At 28.3% G+C, this 26,874-nt stretch overlaps 4 protein-coding genes across 4 annotated transcripts; all 4 read left to right on the top strand.

The window, feature by feature from the left end:
• Nucleotides 1–18,169: 18,169 nt before the first annotated feature.
• K444DRAFT_339152 (uncharacterized protein) lies at nucleotides 18,170–19,090 on the top strand. The gene is made up of 3 exons (XM_024872008.1): nucleotides 18,170–18,457; nucleotides 18,549–18,799; nucleotides 18,981–19,090. The coding sequence occupies exons 1-3, from the start codon at nucleotides 18,265–18,267 to the stop codon at nucleotides 18,996–18,998; spliced, it is 462 nt and encodes a 153-aa protein (XP_024739199.1). The 5' UTR covers nucleotides 18,170–18,264; the 3' UTR covers nucleotides 18,999–19,090.
• A 444-nt stretch (nucleotides 19,091–19,534) lies between these two features.
• K444DRAFT_339158 (uncharacterized protein) lies at nucleotides 19,535–20,407 on the top strand. Its single transcript, XM_024872009.1, has one exon. It carries the CDS (start codon nucleotides 19,774–19,776, stop codon nucleotides 20,323–20,325), a length of 552 nt encoding a protein of 183 aa, XP_024739200.1. The 5' UTR covers nucleotides 19,535–19,773; the 3' UTR covers nucleotides 20,326–20,407.
• Nucleotides 20,408–21,289: 882 nt separating this feature from the next.
• K444DRAFT_499369 (ankyrin) lies at nucleotides 21,290–21,664 on the top strand (the record flags this gene model as incomplete). The annotated part of the gene is made up of 1 exon (XM_024873324.1): nucleotides 21,290–21,664. A coding segment is annotated over one exon (375 nt), but the record flags the coding sequence as incomplete, so codon positions are not given.
• Nucleotides 21,665–21,787: 123 nt separating this feature from the next.
• K444DRAFT_487619 (ankyrin) lies at nucleotides 21,788–22,012 on the top strand (the record flags this gene model as incomplete). Its single annotated transcript, XM_024873145.1, has 1 exon — nucleotides 21,788–22,012. A coding segment is annotated over one exon (225 nt), but the record flags the coding sequence as incomplete, so codon positions are not given.
• Nucleotides 22,013–26,874: the final 4,862 nt, after the last annotated feature.

Raw genomic sequence — 26,874 nt, forward strand, 5'->3', positions numbered from 1 at the left:
TATCTGAAAAGCAGCTAGCGAAATACCTATAATATTAACCGAGGGCCTTAACTAGATCTTATGGCTTTTCTTTAGATAATATGGTTTTAATATTTCTATTTCTGACTTAAGAGAAACTTCTATATTTCCTAAGGCTACTTGTATTTCTCCGTAGTATTAAGCTTAATTCTTTTATTATATATGGCTTTCTGAGCCCGGGTTAGGAAAAGAATAAGGGGATTTCCTCTTTATAAGCTAAGGTCTCTAGGACTTATTTATAGCTATAGCTTTATCTCTTCTATTTATATCTTCTTAATACTAGTTGCTTTTTTTAGGTTCCAAGTTCTTATATATAATAATTAGGACCTTATCCTAATTCTTCTTTCTAGGCTAATTATCTGGCTAGATTAATCTTCTATTCTTATAATTAATTAGGATACTAGTATTTATAAATTACTATTATCCCAAAATTATATTATACTTACCTAGTCCTATAACTAATATAAGTACTAGGACTTTCCATTCATTAATTAAGAGTATAAGCTTAATATAGTAAGTAATAGGTATGGTCTACTTACTATTAAACTTCCTTATATTATAGGGTAATACTAATTAAGTAGGCTTAATATCTAGAAATTATTTAATTATTCTTATAAACTTGGAATTAATAAAAGTATATCTATTTACTCTAGTATTAATAAGAAAAGAAGTCTTAATACCTAATTTATTATTACTAATTATATAAGGGAATATAAATACTTTATTTCCTAGTAACTAGCTTAAATTAACTTCTATTATATTTATATAATATGGCCCTAAAAAGAAGACTTCTTTTAGGGGTTCTTATTTCCCTATTCTATATTCTTAAATAGCTTATTTATAGTAAGTACTATTAGCTTGGCCGCCAAAACTTGCTTTATATACTTTATCTTGGGCTCTAGATAATTCCTAGATATATAACTAAATCTATTATAGTTATAGTACTTGAGATCTAAGGATCCGGGCTTTAAAATAATAGGCTTATCTATTACTAGGATCTTGGGAGCAGGCTTTATATAAGGGGCGCCTCCTGGGCTTGGCTTATTTATACCTTTATTAGCTTTCTTAAATATCTATTCTTTCTTTTTATAATAAGCTCGGATCTACTAGTTATTTATAATATAGTATTATATGAATTCCGTAATATAAATAGCCGGGTTATTATAGTATATAACTATAGCCTCTTAGAGCTTCTAGGTAAGCTTATTATTTAGGTTATTTTTAAGGTCTTATAAGTTAATATTTCCGTCTACTATATATTTCAGGAATAGGATATAGAACTCCTAAAAAATCTGGCCCTTCTTTATAGATAGCTTCTTAAATACTTACCAAGTATTATACTTCTTATTTAGGTTATTATATAGCTTCTCTAGATAGATATATAGTTCCCTAATAATCTCATATATATATTAATTATCCTAGTTTAGGTAAAAAGAAATTAGTATAAGGGTATAACTATTTATATAGCCAGATATATAAATAATCTTAAGGTTCTTTATCTAATAAGTATTAGAGTTATTATAGAGCTTATTCTTAATCTAAACTAACTAATTATTAAAAATAATACTATTCTTAGTTATGCCTTCGAAAATAAAAAGGTTAGGGAGTTTAATTAAGTATCTATCTTCTAAAATAGGGAAACCGGTTATTCTAGTAGGCTATATAATAAGCTTCTTAATAATGGCTTTATTCTTTTATAGGGCTTACTTAGTTTCTCTTAGCTAATCCTAATAATTCTTACTATAAGTAAGAATATTATATATCTTTAGAATTAGCTTAATAATCTCTTTATATAAAGCCTCTGGGTTCTAAAGTAATTCTTGGAACTTTGCCTTTAATAAGGCAGGTCTCTCTTCTTTCTTTATTCTCTAGAAAAGAATATCTCTTCTATTATAAATATTAACGGGATACTCGGACTTCTTAGAAGATTTAATAAGAGGCTCTGGTTTACCTTCTAGTAATATACTAGTAATATCTCGTATTATAGCTTCTTCTAACTTGCCTAGTTATTCCGGAACTTGCTTTCTTATAGATCTTTATTTAGTAATAAGGTTACTAGCCTATTTACTTACCTGGCTAGTTTAGGGCTTTCTTGCCTAGTTATTCTAGGGCTTTCTTTTATTCTAATATTAGTTAACTAGTTCGGGAATAATTATAGTATATTATATTTATACTTATTAAAAACTAATTAGATAGGTATTATTTAAATTCTTTATAGGATTAAGAAATAAGTAAGCTTTGAATTATATTACAAATATAAGATCTAGGGCCTAGAAGGCATAGTTAGACTATTTCTATTTTGATGATTTAAAGCTAAAGAGAGAAGAGGATCCCGAAAAAGCCTTAGATCTAAATAATTGCGAGCTATATACGGGCCCATATACTAGCTTAAGCTCGGGGTCACGTATAATAATTAGGTAATTATAAATGCCTTGCTTAGATACCAGATACCTTTCTAGCTCTAGTCTAACTCTTACTAGTACTATATATTATAATAATTATAATAATTAAATTATAATTAAGAATTAATATCTGCTTTCTTTTATTAATAAAACCCTTAACTAGTTTTAAGAAGCTAAGATCTTTATAAAGCTAAATCTTAAAAATATATATTATTAAATAAGAATTTATAAAGAATATAAATAGAAAATGGCTTTTAGGATCTATAATAGCTATTTTAAATATCTTATAATATCTTTTAAGCTAGCTAATATACTAGCTATATTTTAAGTATATATTAATATTATATTTATAAGGCTCCTGAATTATTTTATAGTTATTTATTTAGATAATATTCTTATTTATTCCCGAAATAAAAATAAATACTATAATTATATTTACTAGATATTTACTAGATTATATAAAAATAACCTGTTTTATAAACTTAGTAAATATAAGTTTAATATTAAGGAAATCGAATTTTTAGGCTTTTTTATTAGAATAAAAGATATTTATATAAATCCTAAACAAATCTATAATATTATTAAATAACTAGAACTAGAATTATTTTATAATATTTAAATATTTCTTGAATTTACTAATTTCTATTATAGGTTTATTTACTATTATTTTCAAGTAATTATAGGCTTAATAAACTTCTTAAAAAGAATAGAAAAAAGCCGGAAATTCGGTTTCTTTATATAAATAAATAAAGTAGCTAAAAGCTTTAAGACTTTAAAAAAAGCTTTTATTATAATACCTATCCTAGTCTATTTTAATTCTTCTAAAAAGATTTATATTAAAACTAATATATCGAAATTTATAATTATTAGTACTATTTTATAATAAGTTAATTCTAGTAATAGCCCGAAAAAATACTAGTATTTAGTAATATTCTGGTTCCGGAAACTCTCCGGAACTAAATATAATTATAGTATTTATAATAGAAAGCTATTTATAATTATTAAAGCCTTTAAGTATTAGTATTATTACTTTAAAAAATCCAGGTTTATAATTAAGGTTATTATAAACTATAATAACCTCTAATACTTTATAGAAATAAAATATCTAGAAAGCTATTAAATATATTAAATAATATATTTTATAATATATAATTTTAATATTATTTATTATAGAAGTATCTTAAATCTAATAAATAGATCTAGTAAAAGATCTAATTATAAAGAAAATTTTATTAATATAACTTGGCTTTTAATTTTTTAGAATAAGCTAAAAAGAGCTTTTATAATTATAATTTAAAGGTTCTTATAAATATTTAAAGAGTTCTCTTTTTAAAATAAATATTATTTAATACTTACTATATTTATAATAGCTAAGAAGAAATATATGCTCTAAAATAAATAAATAAATAATTTTATAGATTCCTTAATTATAAAATTAGTTAAAAAGTTAAATATAAAGAAATACCTTAAAGACTCTATTATTATAACTAAAATAATAGAGATATTTATAACTATATTATTTAATAGAACTAAAAACTTTTCGGTTTCCTAAATTTTTGAATTAAATAATTATAAATATCTAATTTCTTATATATAGATATATATAGCTATTAAAAGAGCTATAATACTAGCTTTTCTATCTAAATCTTTTCTGAATATTATCTAAGTAATTTAGAGAAATAATTCTCGATATTAGAATATTATAAAATAGAGACTTAGTAAAAAAGATACTAAAGGAAAAGAAATCTAGAAAAATAATTCGGGCTTATTTAAGTACTATTTAAGAATTATTATATCTAATAATTCTGCTTTATATTAAGAAGTTATAAAACTTTATTATAATAATCTAATAGCCGTATATTATAGAATAGAAAAGACTTTTAAGTTCTTTAAAAGATTCTAGTATTAGAAAAATATAGAAAAAGATATTTATAATTATTATTAAAAATATAATATTTACTAGAGAATTAAGGTAAAGAAATATTTACTATATAGTCTATTTAGTAGTTTATTATAGCCTAAAAAACTCTAAAGTAAGATTTCTATAGATTTTATTATAGGTTTACTATTATATAAGAACTTAATAAAAGGTCCCGATTTTAATATAATTCTTATAATTATTAACTAGTATTCTAAAATAGTAAGATATATTATAAGATTATTAATTTTCCGGAATTTATTAAAATTATATAGAAATATATTTTCTTAATTTTTAGTTCTTCTAATAGAATTATTTCTAATCGAGAAATAGTATTTACTAGCTAGTTCTAGTTTACTTTTTACTTTTATTTAATATATAAATAGTATTTGAATATAGCTTATTATTTTTAGATAAATAATTAAATAGAAAAATAAAACCAGGTCCCAAAATATTATTTAAAATATTATTATAATATTTAAAAGAATAACTAGTTTGAGAAATTATCTTTTATAAAATTTATATATAATAACTTAAAATATTAGGTTTTATAAGATATATTTTTCTATATATATTATAAATACTATTCTTAATTTTTATAGAATTCTAAAAATAGAATTATAGAAAAGATACTAGCTATATATAAAAGACTAGAAACCCTTAAAATAGAATAGAAAAAGCTTAAGAATTTATAATATTATATATAAAATAACTAGAAAACCTATTATAATAGATACTAGTTAGCTAAATACTATTTTAAAGAAATCTAGATAATATTATTAATAAAGAATAGTAAATTTAAAATAGGAAAGCTTAAGCCAAAATTTATAAATCTATTTAGGATTTTTAAATATATTAGTAATTTAGTATATAAATTAGAACTATTAAGTATATATAATTATTTATATCTAACTTTCTATATTTCTTTTTTTAAAGAATATATAGTAAAAAAGAATTAGAAATTATATTTATATTTCTTTAAAGAACTTCCGGAATTAGTAAATAATAATAAAAAATAAAAATAGAAAATAAAGACTATTATTAATTACTAATAAAATAATAGAAATAAGAAGTAATAGTATTTAATTAAATAGAAAGCCTGGCCTAAAGATTATAATATCTAATTATTTATTTTTTCTAATTTTAAAAATTCTAAGAAATTTCTAAAATTATATAACTAAAACTATAGTTTAAAATCCGAAATTATTTTTTAATAATTTCTTAAGATTAAAAAGAATTCTGGACTACTAAAAAAAAGGCTATTTAAAAGAAAGAAAGAACCTAAATAGCTAAGAAAAAGCCCGGAATAATAATAGAAATACTTTTTTTCTAAGTTTTTTTATTTATAAAGATTTTTTAGGATTTTATTAAAGCTTATAAAAATTATATTCAAATTATTAGAAAAAGGTTTAAAATTAAAAAAGGTTTATTATAGGTAAACTAGCTATAGATATCTTAAATAAATAAACTCTAATTCCTATAAATTCCTAAAATAAGAATACTAAATACTAGTTCTATTTAGAACTTAGTAAAGAATTAGCTAATACTTTCCGGAATTCGCTTATTTCTGAATAAGATATAATTATACTATAATAATATTAGTATTAAGAATATTAAGAGAAATAAATAAAGAATTTATAATAGCTATATATATTTTATAGAAAGCCTAAACTTCTGAAATCAGGTTCTAAATAGCTATAAGTATTATATTATTAGTATTTAAAATACTAGTAATAGACTATTTAGTAATCTTAGTAATAAGCTTAGTAATAAGATTAATATTTTAAAAATAAACTTTATAGTATTTTTTTAAGGAATTAGTAAATATCTAAATATATTAGAAAAAACTTACTTTTAAAATACTAATTCAAGTAATATTATTATTTGTCTTATTAAGATAAGAAAAAGAATTCCGAAGTTTATTAGTATTTTTCTAGTTTTTAAAAACCTAATTAATAGTATTATCTTTATTAGTATAATACTATTTAGGATATATTTTAAGAAACTTCTTAAAGATTATAATAATATTTTCCTAGAACTAGTAAGCCTCTAATAAATAGTAAGGAATCTGAAATTATATTAGCTTTAATAAATATTAAAGCTAAAGAACTTACTAATATATAAGACTTAGAACCCTTATTATAATAGTTATAATTCTTTTTACTAGATACTATAATATATAAATAAAAGGTCCCGATTTTAATATAATTCTTATAATTATTAACTAGTATTCTAAAATAGTAAGATATATTATAAGATTATTAATTTTCCGGAATTTATTAAAATTATATAGAAATATATTTTCTTAATTTTTAGTTCTTCTAATAGAATTATTTCTAATCGAGAAATAGTATTTACTAGCTAGTTCTAGTTTACTTTTTACTTTTATTTAATATATAAATAGTATTTGAATATAGCTTATTATTTTTAGATAAATAATTAAATAGAAAAATAAAACCAGGTCCCAAAATATTATTTAAAATATTATTATAATATTTAAAAGAATAACTAGTTTGAGAAATTATCTTTTATAAAATTTATATATAATAACTTAAAATATTAGGTTTTATAAGATATATTTTTCTATATATATTATAAATACTATTCTTAATTTTTATAGAATTCTAAAAATAGAATTATAGAAAAGATACTAGCTATATATAAAAGACTAGAAACCCTTAAAATAGAATAGAAAAAGCTTAAGAATTTATAATATTATATATAAAATAACTAGAAAACCTATTATAATAGATACTAGTTAGCTAAATACTATTTTAAAGAAATCTAGATAATATTATTAATAAAGAATAGTAAATTTAAAATAGGAAAGCTTAAGCCAAAATTTATAAATCTATTTAGGATTTTTAAATATATTAGTAATTTAGTATATAAATTAGAACTATTAAGTATATATAATTATTTATATCTAACTTTCTATATTTCTTTTTTTAAAGAATATATAGTAAAAAAGAATTAGAAATTATATTTATATTTCTTTAAAGAACTTCCGGAATTAGTAAATAATAATAAAAAATAAAAATAGAAAATAAAGACTATTATTAATTACTAATAAAATAATAGAAATAAGAAGTAATAGTATTTAATTAAATAGAAAGCCTGGCCTAAAGATTATAATATCTAATTATTTATTTTTTCTAATTTTAAAAATTCTAAGAAATTTCTAAAATTATATAACTAAAACTATAGTTTAAAATCCGAAATTATTTTTTAATAATTTCTTAAGATTAAAAAGAATTCTGGACTACTAAAAAAAAGGCTATTTAAAAGAAAGAAAGAACCTAAATAGCTAAGAAAAAGCCCGGAATAATAATAGAAATACTTTTTTTCTAAGTTTTTTTATTTATAAAGATTTTTTAGGATTTTATTAAAGCTTATAAAAATTATATTCAAATTATTAGAAAAAGGTTTAAAATTAAAAAAGGTTTATTATAGGTAAACTAGCTATAGATATCTTAAATAAATAAACTCTAATTCCTATAAATTCCTAAAATAAGAATACTAAATACTAGTTCTATTTAGAACTTAGTAAAGAATTAGCTAATACTTTCCGGAATTCGCTTATTTCTGAATAAGATATAATTATACTATAATAATATTAGTATTAAGAATATTAAGAGAAATAAATAAAGAATTTATAATAGCTATATATATTTTATAGAAAGCCTAAACTTCTGAAATCAGGTTCTAAATAGCTATAAGTATTATATTATTAGTATTTAAAATACTAGTAATAGACTATTTAGTAATCTTAGTAATAAGCTTAGTAATAAGATTAATATTTTAAAAATAAACTTTATAGTATTTTTTTAAGGAATTAGTAAATATCTAAATATATTAGAAAAAACTTACTTTTAAAATACTAATTCAAGTAATATTATTATTTGTCTTATTAAGATAAGAAAAAGAATTCCGAAGTTTATTAGTATTTTTCTAGTTTTTAAAAACCTAATTAATAGTATTATCTTTATTAGTATAATACTATTTAGGATATATTTTAAGAAACTTCTTAAAGATTATAATAATATTTTCCTAGAACTAGTAAGCCTCTAATAAATAGTAAGGAATCTGAAATTATATTAGCTTTAATAAATATTAAAGCTAAAGAACTTACTAATATATAAGACTTAGAACCCTTATTATAATAGTTATAATTCTTTTTACTAGATACTATAATATATAAGATAAAGAAATTAATAAGCAAATATTTCAAATATTTCAAATATTTCAAATATTTACTAGTAATAAGAAAGAAAGCTATAAGGTTACTTTTATATTTATTATTATATAAATAAATAATAAAGCTAGAAGAAGATATTATAGAATTAATTAAAAATAATTAAAAAAGATTTAGAAAAGAATAAAAGAAAAAACTAGAAAGTAATAATAGAAAAAGTTATTATATATATAGTTATTAGAAAGAAAAAGAGTATATAGTAATATAAAGAGGTTCTTTTATAGAAATAAAGAACTACCTGAATTAATTACTAGTTTTTATACTAGTTCTAATTAGAAATTAGTATAATTAATTAATATATATTTCCAGAAGTCTATAAATAATCTCTAGAACCTTAGAAATATTTATATAGGTTTCTTATATAAATATTTATTAAATTCTTTTTATATAGCTATTTAGATTATTCTAATATAAAATCTAATAAGTAATATTAATTTTATAGAATAATACTTTAATATTTTAGATTAAGCTAATTAAAATACTTAGATCCTAAACGAAATTATAATTACTAGCTAGTTCCTATATCTGGGATATAATTACTTTTCTTTCTTACTTATTTTGCCCTAATCTAATTAGACGATTTTTATATTTATTATTTAGATTATATTAGTAAAACTATTTCTTAAGATACTAGAAGTTTACTTTAATTAAATAATTAATTAATTAAATATTTACTAGGATAAATTAATAGATCTTGGAAATAAGATTCTAAGAAAGAAATATAATTATAATATATATAGGGTTATATATAACTTAAGAATATATAATAAACCTCGGATATTATAGGTATTAATTAGGGAAATCGGCGGCTCTTTAATATTATAACTAATTACTATTTATATTATAAGTATTAGGCTTATAAATTACTAATTATATATATATTATCGGGGCCTCCTATTTAGAAGAGGCTTCTCTGAATCTTATAAGAAAAATAGAGATTAGTTTTATATTAAATTTAATATTATAGTTTTATAACTTACTAATTTATTCTATTATCTTATTACTTATTAATAAATACCTTATATAAAAAAAGAAATATTAAAAGAAAAAGAAAACCTTATTAGTTTTTATAAATTATAAATTATAATATCTAATTTTATATATAAATATTATAACTTTAAAATTAGTATAATATATTCTTGAAATTTTAGATTATAAAATATATATAATATAAAATATAAGAAATACTAAATTTACTACTATTTTTATAATAATAAAAGAGCCTAAAAATCTAAATAATTAATTATTATATATAAATACTAGTATTATAATTAGTTATTCTTTTATTTATTTAATTTTAGAAAGGCGCTTTTAATATTTTCTAGTAATATATTTTTTAAAAAAGAATAAATAGTTTACTAGATTAGTATTAAAATAAATTATATAATATATATTAAGTAAATAATTATTTATAATCTCTATTATAAATAGTAGCTATATTTTATAATTTATAGACCTATATATAATATATTAGCTATATTTATAAATAATTAGAGCCATATTAATATTATTAAATTCCTCTAATTTAATATACTTTTTTATTAAGGTTTTCTTTTATTATAAATATAAAATCTAGAATCTAAAAAATATAATTAAACTATTTCTATTTTAATAATTCAAAGCTAAAAAGAGAAAAAGATCTCGAAAGAGCCTCGAATCTAAATAATTACAAGCTATATATAGGCCTATATACTAGTTTAAGCTCGGGATTATATATAATTATTAAATAACCCAGATATCTTATTTAGATACTAGATATCTTATTTAGATACTAGATATCTTATTTAGATACTAGATATCTTATTTAGATACTAGATATCTTATTTAGATATTAGATATCTTATTTAGATATTAGATATTTTATTTAGTTCTAGTTTGACTTCTATTAATATTATATATTATAATAATTATAATATTATTCTTTTTCTTAAAATAAGCTTATTTCTGAGCTTTAAAAGTTCTTATTAAATTCTCAAGTTATAGGTTATATATTAAAAACTAGAGGCCTTTTATATATAATTTAAAGAATTTCTATTTATATTATATAGTTCTAATAATCTATTATTCTTAATATAGTCTAACTAATAAAAGAAATTCTAGAATAGTTTTAGTTATTCGAGGTTCTTATTATAGAAGCTCTAAAAAGCTCGGATATTATTATTTAATAAGGATATAGGATATTATTCCGGATCTGAATTCTATTCTTTTTACTAAACTCGGTATTTTAGCTTCCTATAGAATAGCTTTATTACTAGTACTTCTTGAATTTTATATTCTATTTTCTCGTTTTATAGTTCTAATAATAGAAGCTCCGGATTTACTTATCTAAAAAGGAATTACCTGGGTTTTTATATAGCTTTTCTATATAAAATACCGGATATATTCTTATTAATTCTAGTAGCTTAAACCTAAAGAAATACTTTACTTATTTTAGAATCTTATATAGTTCTTTTATTTAGTAGGCTAGCTTATAGCTCGAATAATTATTCTTCTAATATTTAATAATAATTTATATTTTATTTTCTATTCTAAAGTTTATTAGTTAATAGTATTTATTAGTTTAAATAATATAATATTCTTATATTTATATTATATTCTTTTATGTCTTTTATTATAATTTATAGAATTATATTACTAGGGCCTTTACCTCTTATTTATTTAATTCTTTTTTTAGGATATCCGATTATATTTAGGTTTTCTAGTTAAATAATATTTGCGGTTTATAACTCTTTTTTATAAAAAATGGGAACTAGCTTATAGTTTTATAAACTATAATTATTTACTAATAATTAATTATTATTACTTATTTATTTCAATTATTCTAGTAATAATTTATATAAAAATATAGTTATTAGTTAAAATACTAGTTAATAATCTTTATTTAGCTATTAGTTTAGAAATAGTTAGTAATTAATAACTTGAGCTTTATATTAATATATTTATAGAACTTATTCTAGAAATCTAATATAAATTAGAGTTTTTAATTAGATATTATAGTTTCTGGAATACTAATTTAGTAAATTATATAAATAAGAAAAAGAAATATTAATTCTTTAGCTATAATTATATTTCGAACGGAAATTATAATAGAATATTTATTTAGGTAATTAATAAAAATTATTACTATATTATACTTATTTCTATTCTTTAGATATTTTTTAAAATCTACTAATATATATTACTAAAGGCAATTAGAAACTAATAATAGATATAAGAAACCTGGCTTTTTGTTTTTAGAAATATAGAATTATTAATAGATATAATAGTTATTTCTATACTAATTAATATTCGTTTCCTAGTCTAGCTAATAATAGTAGGCCTAAAGAAGCTATTAAAGCTTGGCTCTTTTTGGGTATTTTATTAGAAGCTATATATATATCTTTTAAATAAGAGTAATATATAAGGGTATTTCGGATATTATTATATTATTAGATATAAATAGTTTATTATATTATAAAAAGAGGCTATTTTATAATATTCAAGTACTTTTCTTTTTATTTCTCGCTTTATTTTATAGCTTTTCTAGTTCTAATAACTTTTGGTTTTTATTTAATAGCTTATTTATAAACTAGATACTATTATACTAGATTTCTTTTTAAGCCGGGTTTACTAAAGCCTTAATTAGAGCTAATTAGAGATCTTATATAATAATATTATTAATCTTTTATTATAGAAAGAGAATTTGAGTTTAATAAACTATTATTATTTTATTCTAAATAATTATATTCTTATATTTTCTATTTAGAATATCTATTTATTTATTTAATTTATTTACCTAATATATAAACTTAAAATAGTAATAAAAAAGATATTTTATTTAATAAGCTTATTTTACTAAAAGCTTCTTTATAGTTATAAAGTATTTAAAAGCTTAGTAGTTTAAATAAATTATAAAGAGTATTTTCTATAAGCCTTTTAGCTCCGTTTATTATTTAGTTAAAAAATAATAATAGCAAATATTACTTTATTATAAATATTATAGTTTAGCTTTATTAATTATATAGTTTTAGAAAAGAATATTACCGGATACTAGAGTTTTATCTAAGGATCTTATTATAAGAAAATACCGGCTATAACTCTATTTAATATATTTGTCTTAATTATAATAAAAAGATTTAAGTTATAATAATATAGAATTAGTACCGAAAATATAGTTTATTTTAGCTTAGTAAAGTCTTTTTAATACTAATCTATTTATTTAAACGAAACTCTCTTATATATTAGAGCTATTAGAGGCTTTATTATATAACTATATTCTATAATAAAATACTAATAAAAATTATAAAAGCCTAGAAAGTCTTATATTTCTTTAATTATTATTAATAGATATTAGTTCTTAATAATTACTATCTTATCTGGATCTATTTTAATATCCTTAATAGAAATAATAAAGTCTAGATACTTTATATAAATAATTTTAAACTCTGATTTCTTAATATTTATTTAAAGGCTAGTATTTTATAGCTATTAAAAAATCTTTTATATAGAGTTTTTATATTTCAGGGAATTATTTAAGTAAATTAGAATATTATCTAAATAAGCTATATAAAAAATATTAAGGTAATTAAAAAGAATATTATTTATATATTTCTAATATATAATAGGGCTATTAGTTAGGCTTTTCTAAAGAACTTTATATTTATAAGTTCTATATCTTATATGAAATATTATAAGTTCTTTTAATTCTAGATTTATTTAAATCTAATAAAATACTTATTAAATATCTAGCTTTATATAGATCTTGGCTTAAGCTAGCTATATAAGAGTCTTATAAATAAGAGAAAAAGAATAATAATTGTTTTATATTAAGTTATTTAGCTTATAATAATTAATATAGAATTAGAAAGCTTTATTAGTCTTTTTTATAAAAAGAATTAGGGATATAAAAGAAAACTAGTTTAGCTTAATAAAGCCCTATTAGAAATTCTTTTTAAGGAAATACTTGATTTCTTATAGCTTATAAATTAACTATTAATAAAACAAGAAATACTCTAGGCTTTCCGGGCCTTTAAAATTATTAATCTAAATCTTGTAATTATATAATTAATATAGAAATAAGATATTTAATACTTTTTTTTAAAAAGATATTTATAAAATTCTTAAGCTTTTCTAATAAGACTCTTATTAGCTACTATAGTTCCGTTTCTTCTAGCTATTACTTACCCGAAATAAATTTGTTTTTTTACTATAATTCTAGCTTTTTATTAATCTCGAAAAATAATATTATAAAAAAAGGGTTTTATTTTTCTATAGGTTTATCTAGAAAGCGGCTAGTAAGATATCTATAATATTAATTACAAGCCTTAACTAAATCTTGTAACTTTTCTTTAAATAATATAATTTTAATATTTCTATTTCTAGCTTAAAAAAACTTTTATATTTTTTAAGGCTACTTATATTTCTTTATAAAATCAAGCTTAATTCTTTTACTATATACGGCTTTCTAAGCCTAGTTTAGGAAAAGAATAAAGGAATTTCCTTTTTATAATCTAAGATCTCTAGAACTTATTTATAGCTATAGCTTTATTTCTTTTATTTATATTTTCTTAATATTAGTTACTTTTCCCAGATTTCAAATTCTTATATATAATAATTAGAACCTTATTTTAATTCTGCTTTCTAGGCTAATTATCTAGCTAAATTAATCTTTTATTCTTATAATTAATTAGGTATTATATTAAATGCGGTTGTATTATAATATAATCAGATTCTCAAAGGAAGAGAGGTGTGGTACGGATGGCCAGAGCTAAATACAGTATGTGTAGTCACGTGAGTAACTAGCCTGCAGTTGCTATGCAATATTAGGATACTAGTATTTATAAATTACTATTATCTCAAAATTATATTATATTTACCTAGTTCTATAACTAATATAAATACTAGAATCTTTTATTTATTAATTAAGAATATAAGCTTAATATAATAAATAATAGATATGGCTTATTTATTATTAAATTCTTTTATATTATAGAATAATATTAATTAAATAAGCTTAATATCTAGAAATTATTTAATTATTTTTATAAACTTGGAATTAATAAAAGTATATTTATTTATTTTAATATTAATAAAAAAAATCTTAATACTTAATTTATTATTATTAATTATATAAGGGAATATAAATACTTTATTTTATAGTAATTAGCTCAAATTAACTTCTATTATATTAATATAATATGGCTCTAAAAAGGAAACTTCTTTTAGGAGTTCTCGTTTCTCTATTCTATATTCTTAGACGGCTTATTTATAATAAGTACCGCTAGCTTAGTTATTAAGACTTGCTTTATATATTCTGTTTTAAACTCTAGATAGTTACTAGATATATAACTAAATTAATTATAATTATAATACTTGAAATTAGAAGATCCGGGTTTTAGAATAATTAACTTATTTACTACTAGAGTTTTAGAAGCGGGCTTTATATAAGAAGTATTTCCGGAACTTGGCTTATTTATATTTTTACTAGCTTTCTTAACTACCTGGTTTTTTTATTTATAATAAACTCGAATTTACTAGTTATTTATAATATAATATTATATGAACTTTATAATATAAATAGCAGGATTATTATAGTATATAGCTATAGTTTCTTAGAGCTTCTAGATAAGCTTATTATTTAGGTTATTCTTAAGGTTTTATAAATTAATATTTCTATCTATTATATATTTCAGGAATAGAATATAGAACTGCTAGAAAATCTAATTCTTTTTTATAAATAATTCCTTAAATACTTACCGAGTATTATATTTCTTATTCGGGTTATTATATAGCTTTTCTAGATAGATATATAGTTCTCTAATAGTTTTATATATATATTAACTATTTTAATTCAGGTTAAAAAAGATTAGTATAAGGATATAGCTACTTATATAGCCGGATACATAAATAATTTTAAGGTTTTCTATCTAGTAAATATTAGAGTTACTATAGAGCTTGTTCTTAATCTAAATTAACTAATTATTAAAGGTAATACTATTTTTAGTTATATCTTTAAAAATAGAAGAGTTAGAGAGTTTAATTAAATATCTATTTTCTGAGACAGAAAAACCGGTTATTCTAGTAGGCTATATAATAAGCCTTTTAATAATAGCTTTATTCTTTTATAAGGCTTATTTAGTTTCTCTTAGCTAATTATAATAATTCTCGCTATAGGCAAGAATATTGCGCGTTTTTAGAATTAGTTTAATAACCTTTTTATATAAAACTTCGGGATTCCGGAATAACTTTTAGAACTTTGCTTTTAATAGAGCGGGTTCCTCTTTTTTTTCTATTCTCTAAAAAAGAATATCTCTCTTATTATAAGTATTAACCGGATACTCGGACTCCTTAGGAGACTCAATAAGAGGCTCTAGTTTACCTTCTAGTAGTATACGAGTAGCGTCTTATACTATAGCTTCTTCTCACTTATCTAGTTATTCCGGGACTTGCTTTCTTATATCTTCTTTAGTAGTAGAATTACTAGCCTATTCGCTTGCCTGACCAGTTCAGGGCTTTCTTTCATTCTAATATTAGTTAACTAATACGGAAGTAGCTATAGTATATTATATCTGTACTCGTTAAAAACCGATCGGGTAGATATTATTTAAATCCTCTATAGGATTAGAAAGTAGGAGAGCTTTGAATTATATTACGAGTATAAGATCTAGGGCTTGGAAAGCGTAGTTAGACTGTCTCTATTTCGACGATTCAAAGCTAAAGAGAGAAGAGGATCTCGAAGGAGCCTCGGATCTAAATAATCGCAAGCATATACGGGCCCACGTGCTAGCTTAAGCTCGGGGTTACGTGTAATCATCAGGTGACTATAGATGCCACGCTCAGATACCAGATGCCTCGCTTAGATGCCGGATGCCTTGCTCAGATACCAGATGCCTTGCTCAGTTCTAGTCTAACCCCTACTAGTACCGTATATCGTAATAATCGTAACACCTTTCTCCTATTTATTCCCTCGTTCTTTCGCTTCTTTTTTATACTCTCGTTATTTCATTTGATCTATAGAGTATCCATTATCCTAAGTCTGTTCTAGATCGAGAAGATCTCTCCGGGCCACTTGATACCCTTTAAGGGCAAGACCAAAGCTCGTTTGAGAGCTATTTGTAATTTGGAGCCCGGTATCTCAAAAACTACGGCATGGGAGCGGAGGGCCTAAACCGGTCCTCCTTGAAAGCAAATGGTAGATTTGGATTTAGATTTGGATTTTGTTTATTTACTCCGACCTCTCCCTTTTATGGGATATACAGGGCAGGAGAGTTTCTTGCTTGGAGAGTCAAAAATGCTTGCTGTTTATTAAAGGGAGGACGATTAGAGTTGAAATAATAAAAAGAAAGAAAATATATTGGAATTCTGAATTACTAATAATGGTATAGAAAGTTGAAAGTGTCTGGAAGTTTGTTAATTGCAGGTGCCTGCGTGTTATATATATCAGCACCGGAAGTATAAAGATTCCGAATCGCTCCTTTCGGTCTTCCCGCTATAATTATTTATATGGCTAATTTTCGATCTTTTGGTCTCTAGAATGTCCGTATTATATATAGAGTCAAATCGAACTTCCGTGCATTGCATAACCGCGTAGTTCACCCTACGAAAAAGACATGATCTCGGCTTCTATAGTCACTTACTAGGTCATGCTACCCCAGAAGTCCCCAGAACCGGGAACTGGTCATACTACCTAGGTCATACTACTAGGTAATGCTACCCAGAAGTCCCTAAACTGCATCCCTGATAATATTACCAGGTCCTGCTATAGTAGGATCCGTTTTACTTTACGGGTTTCCCTTTAATGAGCCCTACTATACACGTCTTAACGGAGAGACCAGGGAGGGGAGAGAGAGAGGCGCCCGGGTATGCGAAAAGTTTTGGTGTTCCTATGTGGGGCCCTGATAAGCCCGATAAGAGTCCACTAGACCCAATTAGGCCTCGCTAGACCTAATTAGGCTCGGCTACCATTGGCGAACTGCTGGCGCCAATATTTTGGACATGCTGTGTTGGCCCTGCTGGCGCCATTGGCCGACCGTGGCAAAAAATAGGTTTTCCTGATGAGCGAGTTATAGGTAAAATACAGGAATTAAGGTCAGGTGACTTCGTCTCATAGTCAGTGCCAGCGCATATATGCCTCTAAGCGAATCTCATTGACGTCGCTCTTCCTTCAGCTTTCGTTCTACTCAACTTCATCATCGCCTTTGACATGCGTCGCGACGGGTATCGACCACGAGTCTCAGTCCTCATGCCTGGGAAGCTCTAGTCCGACTCCGAAGTGAGTAGAAGTCTAGTGCTGCGATGGCAGTCCTGAGGCATTCGGAAGACAAGGTAAAGCCTTTGGCTAAGCAGATCGACCTTATTTCGTGCACTAAGGCGCTGACTCCGGAGAGTGAGGGTGGACACAAACATCTTCTGGAACATGCGCTTTGCTAATAATTATGCTATAGAACCACACACCCCGTACACACCCCTCGTGGACCTCGCTGCAAGTCTTCACTGCCTCTCGGGCGCTCACCGGCTGATACTAACTCATGTCCTGCTAGACATTTGCTAAGAACTTACTGTGCATTATATTGCCGTCCAGAGACATATTGGAGTATTTTTTGATAAACTTTGGGCCCCTCCTTGCCTCAAAGTCTTGATTCCTTTAGCAGCTTATCTTCCCTCGTTTTCTCACTCAGCACACCTCGAAAACAATGGCCACTGCTTCTTTTGAGTCTTCCAAGCGGTCCGGTAACAGTGCCATCGGATCCTCACACGATACGAAACCCCCAGAGTCGAAAACGAAGCCTCCGCCGCGTGTAGATCTTTGGAAAAGAGCATACGACAAACTGAGGGCAGATCCAGAGACGAAGGCACTAATGGAAGCCTACAATGAGATTTTGCAAAGTAAGGATATCTGACTTACGCGTGTATCGGGCCGCGGCAGTCCGAAAGTTTCCCTAGGCAAATCATGCACTAATTACTTTTTTGATCTTAGGCATGCCAACAGATACGAAGGCCATTAAGGATCCAGGCAAACAAATGTCAGAAGTTGTTGACACGAAGCTGAAATACTTTAAGTCTGGACAATGGAAGGTCAAGATTCAGGGGAAAGAGATCAATGTACGGGAAAAAATCGCCGGAATTGTGAACATTATCCTGGCGGTCAAGGACTTTGGTTCAACTATTGCTGGCCTGGATCCTGTGCATGCGGGGTTACCGTGGGCAGGTGTTTGCGTGCTTCTTACAGTACGTTATTTTTACTTTTTAATCGTTGGCGATTTGCACCGCGGTGTATAGACCAGGTTCTACTGAATATTCTGGATTTCAGAGTTCACCTTGACCTGCGTGGAGAAACTAAGTGTTGCTCTCTATATGCATGAGGAAAGCTATATTATATCCTTTGGGAATTTCTGATGAGGTTTTTGAGATAACTGACCTAGGATAGGTCATTTCAAACGACTCCAAGCAGCACTCTCAAGCAACCAGCGGGTTAAAGGAAGTGGCAGATATTATTCCGAGATATGCAGCCTTCGAAAATAATCTTGCAAAGGCAACGTATCCACTCGATGCTGTCTCAGAAGTTCACGAGCGGTTAACCACGCTGTATGCGCTGATATTAAGATACCAGGCTACGTCAATTTGCTTCTTTGGCCACAATACTTTCTCAAGATTGATTCGAAGTTTCGTACGTTCATCATTGTGATAGAAGAGACTTGGTTGTTTTACGCTGATACTGCTGCTCGACTATAGGCTCCAAAGGATGACTGGAATGGCATTCTTCAAAAAGTGAAGGCAGCCGCGGCCGAGTGCGAGAAATCCAAGGTGGATCTGAAATGGCAAAGTCTCGAAGAAACACTGAACCAACAAACCAAAAATATCGGTGAAGTTCTCCTAAGGATTCAACAAGGTGACAGCGAGAGAGATAGGATTCTGTCATGGGTTTCGAAAGTGCTAGTCGAAGACGATTATCACCTGGTACGACGAGATTGTAAGGCTATCACGTGGAGAGCTGACTTGTTATGCTCTGATAGGTTCTGGACAAAAAGCTTGGTGAGAGTCACTGGGGCTCCGGAAATTGGTTACTTGATAACCCACAATTCATAAATTGGGAATCGGCCGAGAGCGGTGTCTTCTGGCTGAAAGGAGCTGTTGGCACGGGCAAAAGTTGCTTAACGTCACTCGTCATCAGAAAGCTTGTGTCTCAGGAACCACCCAAAAACATGGCCTTCTTCTACTGTTCGAAGGATACAAACAGGGTTTCTCGCACAAATCCGGACGACATACTCAGGAGCATCGTTGCCCAATTGTCCTACTCAAAAATGGGTATAGTCCGAAATCAATGGATAAACAGAAAATTCGGAAGTACTCTCAGCGAAAAAGACTGCACCCAATTACTCGCTACGCTCATCGACACCGTCGGTTCATCTACAGTTGTAATTGATGCTCTTGATGAGTGTAGCGATCCATATTCCTTGATGGAGGCGTTGAGGATGATCTCTGACGAGCTGACTAAGTGTGCCTCGGCACACTCCTTAAAGATTTTCATCTCAAGTCGTGAAGAAGACCGAGTGACTGCTGATTTTCCAAACGCTATCTGCATATCAATCACGCAAGAGGAAACTCATAAGGATATGGGAAGTTTCATTCAAAACGAGATCAGCCGTCGGCGAGCCAAAATCAATCACCGAACTCAAGGCGAGTCTGAGCAAATGACTAACGATTTGGCGGAGAAGCTCAGATGTATCTTGGAAGGGCGGGCCCAGAGCATGTAGGTCATCTATCTTCTGTCCGGTCACCCAGGACCTATTGTGGCACTTTTCCTTTATTCGATCCAAAGAAAGATTTCAATGCCTGGCTGAACTCAGAACTTTGCTCCCAATCTTTAATGCTTGTGCGCTGACTATTTTGGCATTCAGGTTTCGGTGGGTTGAATTGCAATTAGACCTCTTTCTCAGCCTGGATAACGACCCACTTCATCACGACACTATTGTAGAGCGCTTAGCTGCCCTCGAACGGTCGTCTGCGGTTCCCGAGCTTAATGACGTATATTTTCAAGTATACGAAAGGAATACGGCCGATCAAAACTTCAGAAAGCTTGCAGTCAAAGCACTTCAGTTGATGTTAGCGTCTTTTCGACCTTTCACCATTGATGAGCTTATATCTGCAGTCTCTATTAAGGTCGATTTTACGATGGATACTAGTGTCACCAAGAAGACCTTAGTCAACAGGATTTGCAGCAACTTCATTATGACGGATATGTCAGGGAGCGTTCAATTTACCCATCTTTCCGTGAGGGAATTTCTTAAGGGACCAAAGTTCGACGAGTTCTCTGATCACGAAACTCACACTCAAGCTGCGGTATCTTGTCTAGCAATTCTACAACAACCAAAGCTCGACTTCCATACCGTTCCAAACAAATGGCGCGAAGGCGGCCTTCCAATGTATGCCGCCATATATTGGCCATTTCACTGCGAGGGCGCCAAGGAAAGTAGGGCGGATGGTGATTTGAAAACATTGTTCCACAGCTTCGTGTGCAGAACCAGGTCACCAATAATAGCAAGGTGGCTGAAAGAGCTACCAAGGCTACTCAAACATTTTGACCCACAGGCTCTTCCTCGAAAGAGGCTTGATGTAGCCAGAACAGATCCCGGAGCATTCTTTTTAGCTTGCCACTTTGGCTTTATTGAGGCCCTGGCTAAATTACCTCCCGATCTCAATGTCCGCACTTCTTGCGTTGACTTCCCACACTCCACCGGATTGATTCTCGCTGTCATCAATGGCCACTCAGGCGTCGTGGAGCTGCTCCTCAGAAATGGTGCGGACATCGAGGCTAAAGATGCTAATGGAAGAACGGCGCTGTCGTTGGCGTCTAGTAACAAGCATCCCCGTATAATCTCCTTGCTGTTGAAAAAGAACCCCAAAATTGAGGCAGGGGATTCTTGTGGAAGGACAGCACTATCATGGGCCGCCGAAAATAAACTTGAGGATATTTTCAGGCTCTTACTAGTTGAAGGTGGAGCAGACTTTGCCGTGAAGGACGACAGTGGAAAAACGGTGCTACACCGAGCGGCCGCTTGTGGGAATGAGGAGGTAGTGAAAATACTAACAGAAGAGACTGTCGGCGTTGAGCTAAATTGCAAGGACAAACTTGGGCAGACTCCGCTATGCTGTGCCGTTCAATCTGAAAACGAAACGGTGGTGGCAAAGTTATTCAACAAGCTTGAAGATTTGGATGTCGATACCAAAGACAACTATGGTCAAACACCTTTGTCCTGGGCTTCCATGTACGGGGCTGCGAAGATAGTGCATCAATTGTTAGATATCGACAAAGTGGACATCGATTCCAAGGATAACAGAGGCCGATCGCCGTTATCATGGGCCGCTTGGAGTGGACATAAGAACGTTGTTCAGCTACTAACCACAAATGGTGCGGAATCTGACATGCCTGACGACAAAGGACGAACGGCGCTGGATCGAGCAGATTTAGGCAACCACAAGGAAGTAGTAGAATTGCTAGCGGGCTGTGGGACTAGTCACTCGGAAAAGCCTCCTGGGGCCACTAAGAAGCATGTCAGGGTCGTAGTTATGCTGGGCGACGAGCTTGAGGTGTACTTCGTTGTCCCCTTCGATCTCTGCTCGACATGGAATGTAAGTATTCTTCAAGCTTTAGAATAGTAAGCTTTGTTAACCTTTACATTACTATAGGGTTTACAACTGCTGATTTCTCAACACATTATTCCCTATTGTTCAACGCTTAAGGGCTGCGATGGTACTGAAACGTACGGGCCGATAAGGCTTGATGGCAGTGCCGTGCTGCCTCACGAATGGGAGACAGCGGGTAAACAACAAAACCAACAATTGATTTTAAAGAAGGGAGTAGTCTCGCCACCACAACCGCCAACTCCCGAAGTGAATGTAGGAAATTTGCAGGATCCACTTCCACCTCTGCCAAAGAAAACTATAGTGCAGCATCAGAATGCTCTCCCTGAGATCACTAAATCCGCGACAGAACATCCGTTTCTCCAGGGAAAAAAAATAATCAAGTTTATAGATTGCATTGGGAGAAGATTTATGGTACCGTCAGAAATCTATACAAAATGGACGGTAAGATAACAACGCCCGTACCTCTACTTCCAGTCGATAGATTTCTAATTGCCCCTGTCGTGGTCTTGCAGGACATGGAGTGGTTCATCAAGGAGATATTTCAGCCCCTGGAGGTACTTGGCACCGAAGTTGCGAAGGGACATTATGAACTCAAATGGCGTTCAGCAGGCTATGAGACTATCTTGCCAGGATTGTGGGAGATGCTCGTTGAAGAAGACTTGACATTTTCTATGCATATGTGGTCTATAAGCTAAAAAGACCAGGATAATATCTAGTAGTTATAGTAGGGAAAGTAGTGATTTTATCGAAGATCTGTTTTTCCGGCTCCGGAGCTTCTTTATATATTTAGTTCTAAAAAAAAAAGGGTAAAGTATTACTGTGACGGCGAGATCAATGCAATGGCCAGGGCACAGAGTTCAGAGTATCTCATGTATTGCAAATACTAAGCTAAAGAGCAAAGGAAAGGGAGATGCCTCGACCTTTAATAGCCCTTTGCCGTCCCCTTGCTTGTTTCAGTTAGGTTTCCTATCATGTGATAGTGCGGCAGATTGTATGGTCCTGCCATGCCGTCACAATTACTTAAGTTAATATTTCTTTTTACTTTAATATATAATAAAATTAGTTTTATTATTATTAATACTCCTTATTACTTTTATACAAGATTATTTAAAGTATTTAAAGTATTTAATTTTTTTTAAAGAATATATTATATATTATATTAATTATAAGCTTAATATATAATATTTATTATATAATTAAAATAAGCGTTTTTTATTATATTTAATTAAAAAATATATAATTATTAAAGCTTATAAAAAAGTCATATAATAAAAAAAGCCTTTAATTAATTTTCTTAGATATATTTTTATATATATATAAAAACTTAATATAAATTAATATAATTCTTTTTTATAATAAGCTCTTATAATAAGCTTTTTTTTAATATATTCTTTTATATTATAATTAAAGTATTAATAAATTATTTATTTATTAACTTATAAAAAGCTTTTTAAATTTATATATTATTTAATAATTTAATAAGAATATTATATATAAGAGCTAAAATAAAATAAAAGTATTATATTTATATTATTTATTATTTAAATAAAACTAGCTTTTTAGTTATTTCTTTTTAATATTTACTTTACTTTTAATAACTTATTTAAACTATAATACTTATTAAAAACTTTTTAAGGCTTAAAAATATATTATATATTATAGAATTTTTTATTTTTATTTATTTTCCCTCTCTTTTATTCCTCTTTTCTTTTCTTTATTTAATGCCTTTTATATATCTATATTATATATTTAGAAGCCTAGCTTCTAGTTTAAATCTCACTCTTATATAAGCTTCTCCAGAGCACCTAATTTACACTCTAGAATGCACGTTTTGCGCGGTATTAGGGATAATATTATGGTAGTGGCAGGGATTAGCTCGCTTATAATCGATTGAATTGATACCTTACGATTATGGCATCGATTATAATCGATAACCAAAAACGCCAATCATTGCCAAGCCTGCCTGAGAGGAGTCGAACGAAAGGCTGAACTCCAGACGACAACATTAACCTTTTTCGTCCTTTTTAACCTTTACAGACCGAGCACTGTGAGCATATCAATGCTGCGAGCGACCCGATTTTGATACCACTTGAATAGTTTCAGCTATCTCTAGAAGCTCTAAATAGAGACCGAACGCGGCCGCCTCTTTGCTACTAGCATAAGCACCTTTGCTGAAGCAATAAACAAGCAGGCGGATGCTATTGGAAGCTTGACGGATGCAATACGACAGCTTTCGAATATTATTACCGCTTCTGAATCAAGCCAATTAGCCAAGCCGTTACTTTCGAATTCAGAGCTGCGAAAGTGGTGGTATAGGCCCTGGAGTGACAAGTCATGCGTGAAAATCGACGAGTATGGCAATATTCTCTCTGGGAATCCCAAATGGGTTCTTAGCTCCAAAACGGATACTGTATTATACTTTGCAGAGTTCCATTCGGACGATTGCAACAAAAAGAATATAGCCTTAATATCTACTACCAGTGACCCCATTCGAGCTTTGAAAAAGGCCTTTATGGAGTGGTATAATGGGAACTCTATAATTCGGGACCCAGGGAAAATTTTCATATCTATATTCCATAGTTCCGGGTATTACGATACAAGAGAGTTGGTTGAGATGGCACGAAGGCCTCCACTCTGTTTTCGCTTGAGCAAGGAAACATGCGATTGACTAAATTCGCCTAAACTTGAGTACCTTCACGACTCAGAAGCAGTCTTCTTATATATCATACCAAAAGAAGACTTGGTCATAAATGTTAACCTCCGAGACCTATTTGCTAGAGGACTTGAAGATATACTCCCTGAGCTCTGTAACAAGGATACTACTTGGAACAAATTCCTCTCGCCTAAAGGAATCCGGGCAGCAATCGATTCTAGTAACGAATCGGATTTCAAAAGGATCACCGCCTAACTTAAAAGAATATATTGCATGTTCACCCGGGATGGGCCTGAAAATACATTCAGATCTCTGACAAATACTCAAGAACTTCTCTTGGGGGATCCATTTTCATCGGGGGCCGTAAGGAGGAGGGATTCCGAATCCTTCAGGACGAGATAGAGATGATAGCGAGACCCAAACCAAGAAGAGTTAACCTTAGACTGAAACTCACAATCCCCGACGAGGATCAGTGTAAAGATGAGTCTTGAGCTTTAGAGCTAGATCGTGCGGGAAGGGAGCGAGGTACGAATGTCATCAACGTACCAATTCGTGTACGTATTTTGAACCTTGGGAAAAGGAAAACTTATTCAAGTACTGTAACGTGATTGAACTCTATGCCTCACCATATTTGGTTGGTTAGTGGTCGGGGACTCCAGCGACGAGACAATCCCAATATGGCGTTACAGAACAAGACATCACCACTCATATTGCAAGAACCACACTTACGGTTCCAAGGTAATGATAAAGCTAGCGTCTTTCAACGGGCATAGCGCAGGGCTAGTAGTAAACCGCTCATAAGAAGAAGGAGCGTTGCTAAAGTCATATTCAGTCACTGTTACTACAGGCTATATGTGGAGATATCCCCTGCAGGCTCAGCCTCCAAAACAGTCTGTAATTCATATGGACCATCCTTCCGTCTATATATTGCGGGGTGAATGCCTACCCAGAGCGTCTGTAGATCTAAGCTTTTAAAGTCAGCCGTCTATAGCGGTGGTGGTGGTACTGACAATTTCCAGGCATGCTTGGCAGCCGCTACAAGCAATACTTTCAGGTTTGCCTCGGCAGCTTCTGCGTTCTTGGTATATACGACGAAGGTCGTCTGAACAAAACGAATAAACGGGAGCCTTTTGTTTATCTTATAGTAAATATAATACTGCCATAAACGGGAAGATAGAGGCGAGTTAAAGGGGAGAACGTTCTATCGAAAGAGGTGGCCTTCGATAGTACGGAAGGTGGGAATACTGTAAATGCGATATATTATTACCGGTATTGGCCAGGTATAGTAGTAGGTATATATTTTGCCTTTGGCAAAGACGGTATCCGGGTGGCCGGCTCTGAATATTTGTACGAATTTATAGAGGCTCTCTATAGAAAGAGATAGTTCTGGTAATATTAGATAACTTTAGTAATATATACTCTTATCTATTGGCCCTGTTCCCCCCCCGTTTGTTAATACGAGCGATTAGTTAATCGGGGTCCCTATTGCCTAATCGCGGGCCCCGATTGCTTAATCGCGTGCTTAAGGGAACTCCGGTTTATAAATACGAGGTCGAATACGAGCAAAGTTTTAAAATACTAAAATATTTTAAAACCCATAAATTATTAAAATCCTATTAATATAATGTATTAGAAATAATTTAGTTAATTATATTAATTAAGTAATATTAGCTTTAGTCTTTTATTAGAATTCTAAAACCTTTTTATTATAATTTTAATTTAAAAATATAAAATTATATATATATTTTAATCTTTAATAGAATTTAATATAAGAAAAATTTATTTAAGTCTTTTATAAACATTAATTTTTTTATTTAATTAAATTTTAGCCTTTATTCTTTATTAGAAATTTATATATTATTTTAAAATCGGGCTCTTTTATTAGCAAATCAAGCTCCTTGCTTAGAAGTAATTAATTAATTACTCGTATTAATAAACGGGGGGGAATAGCCCGAGATAGGAGTTAAGGTAAAGATCTTTAAGCCTATTAATATCTTGTAATATA

Source organism: Hyaloscypha bicolor (assembly GCF_002865645.1).
Source record: "Hyaloscypha bicolor E unplaced genomic scaffold K444scaffold_53, whole genome shotgun sequence".
Lineage (NCBI taxonomy): Eukaryota > Fungi > Ascomycota > Leotiomycetes > Helotiales > Hyaloscyphaceae > Hyaloscypha > Hyaloscypha bicolor.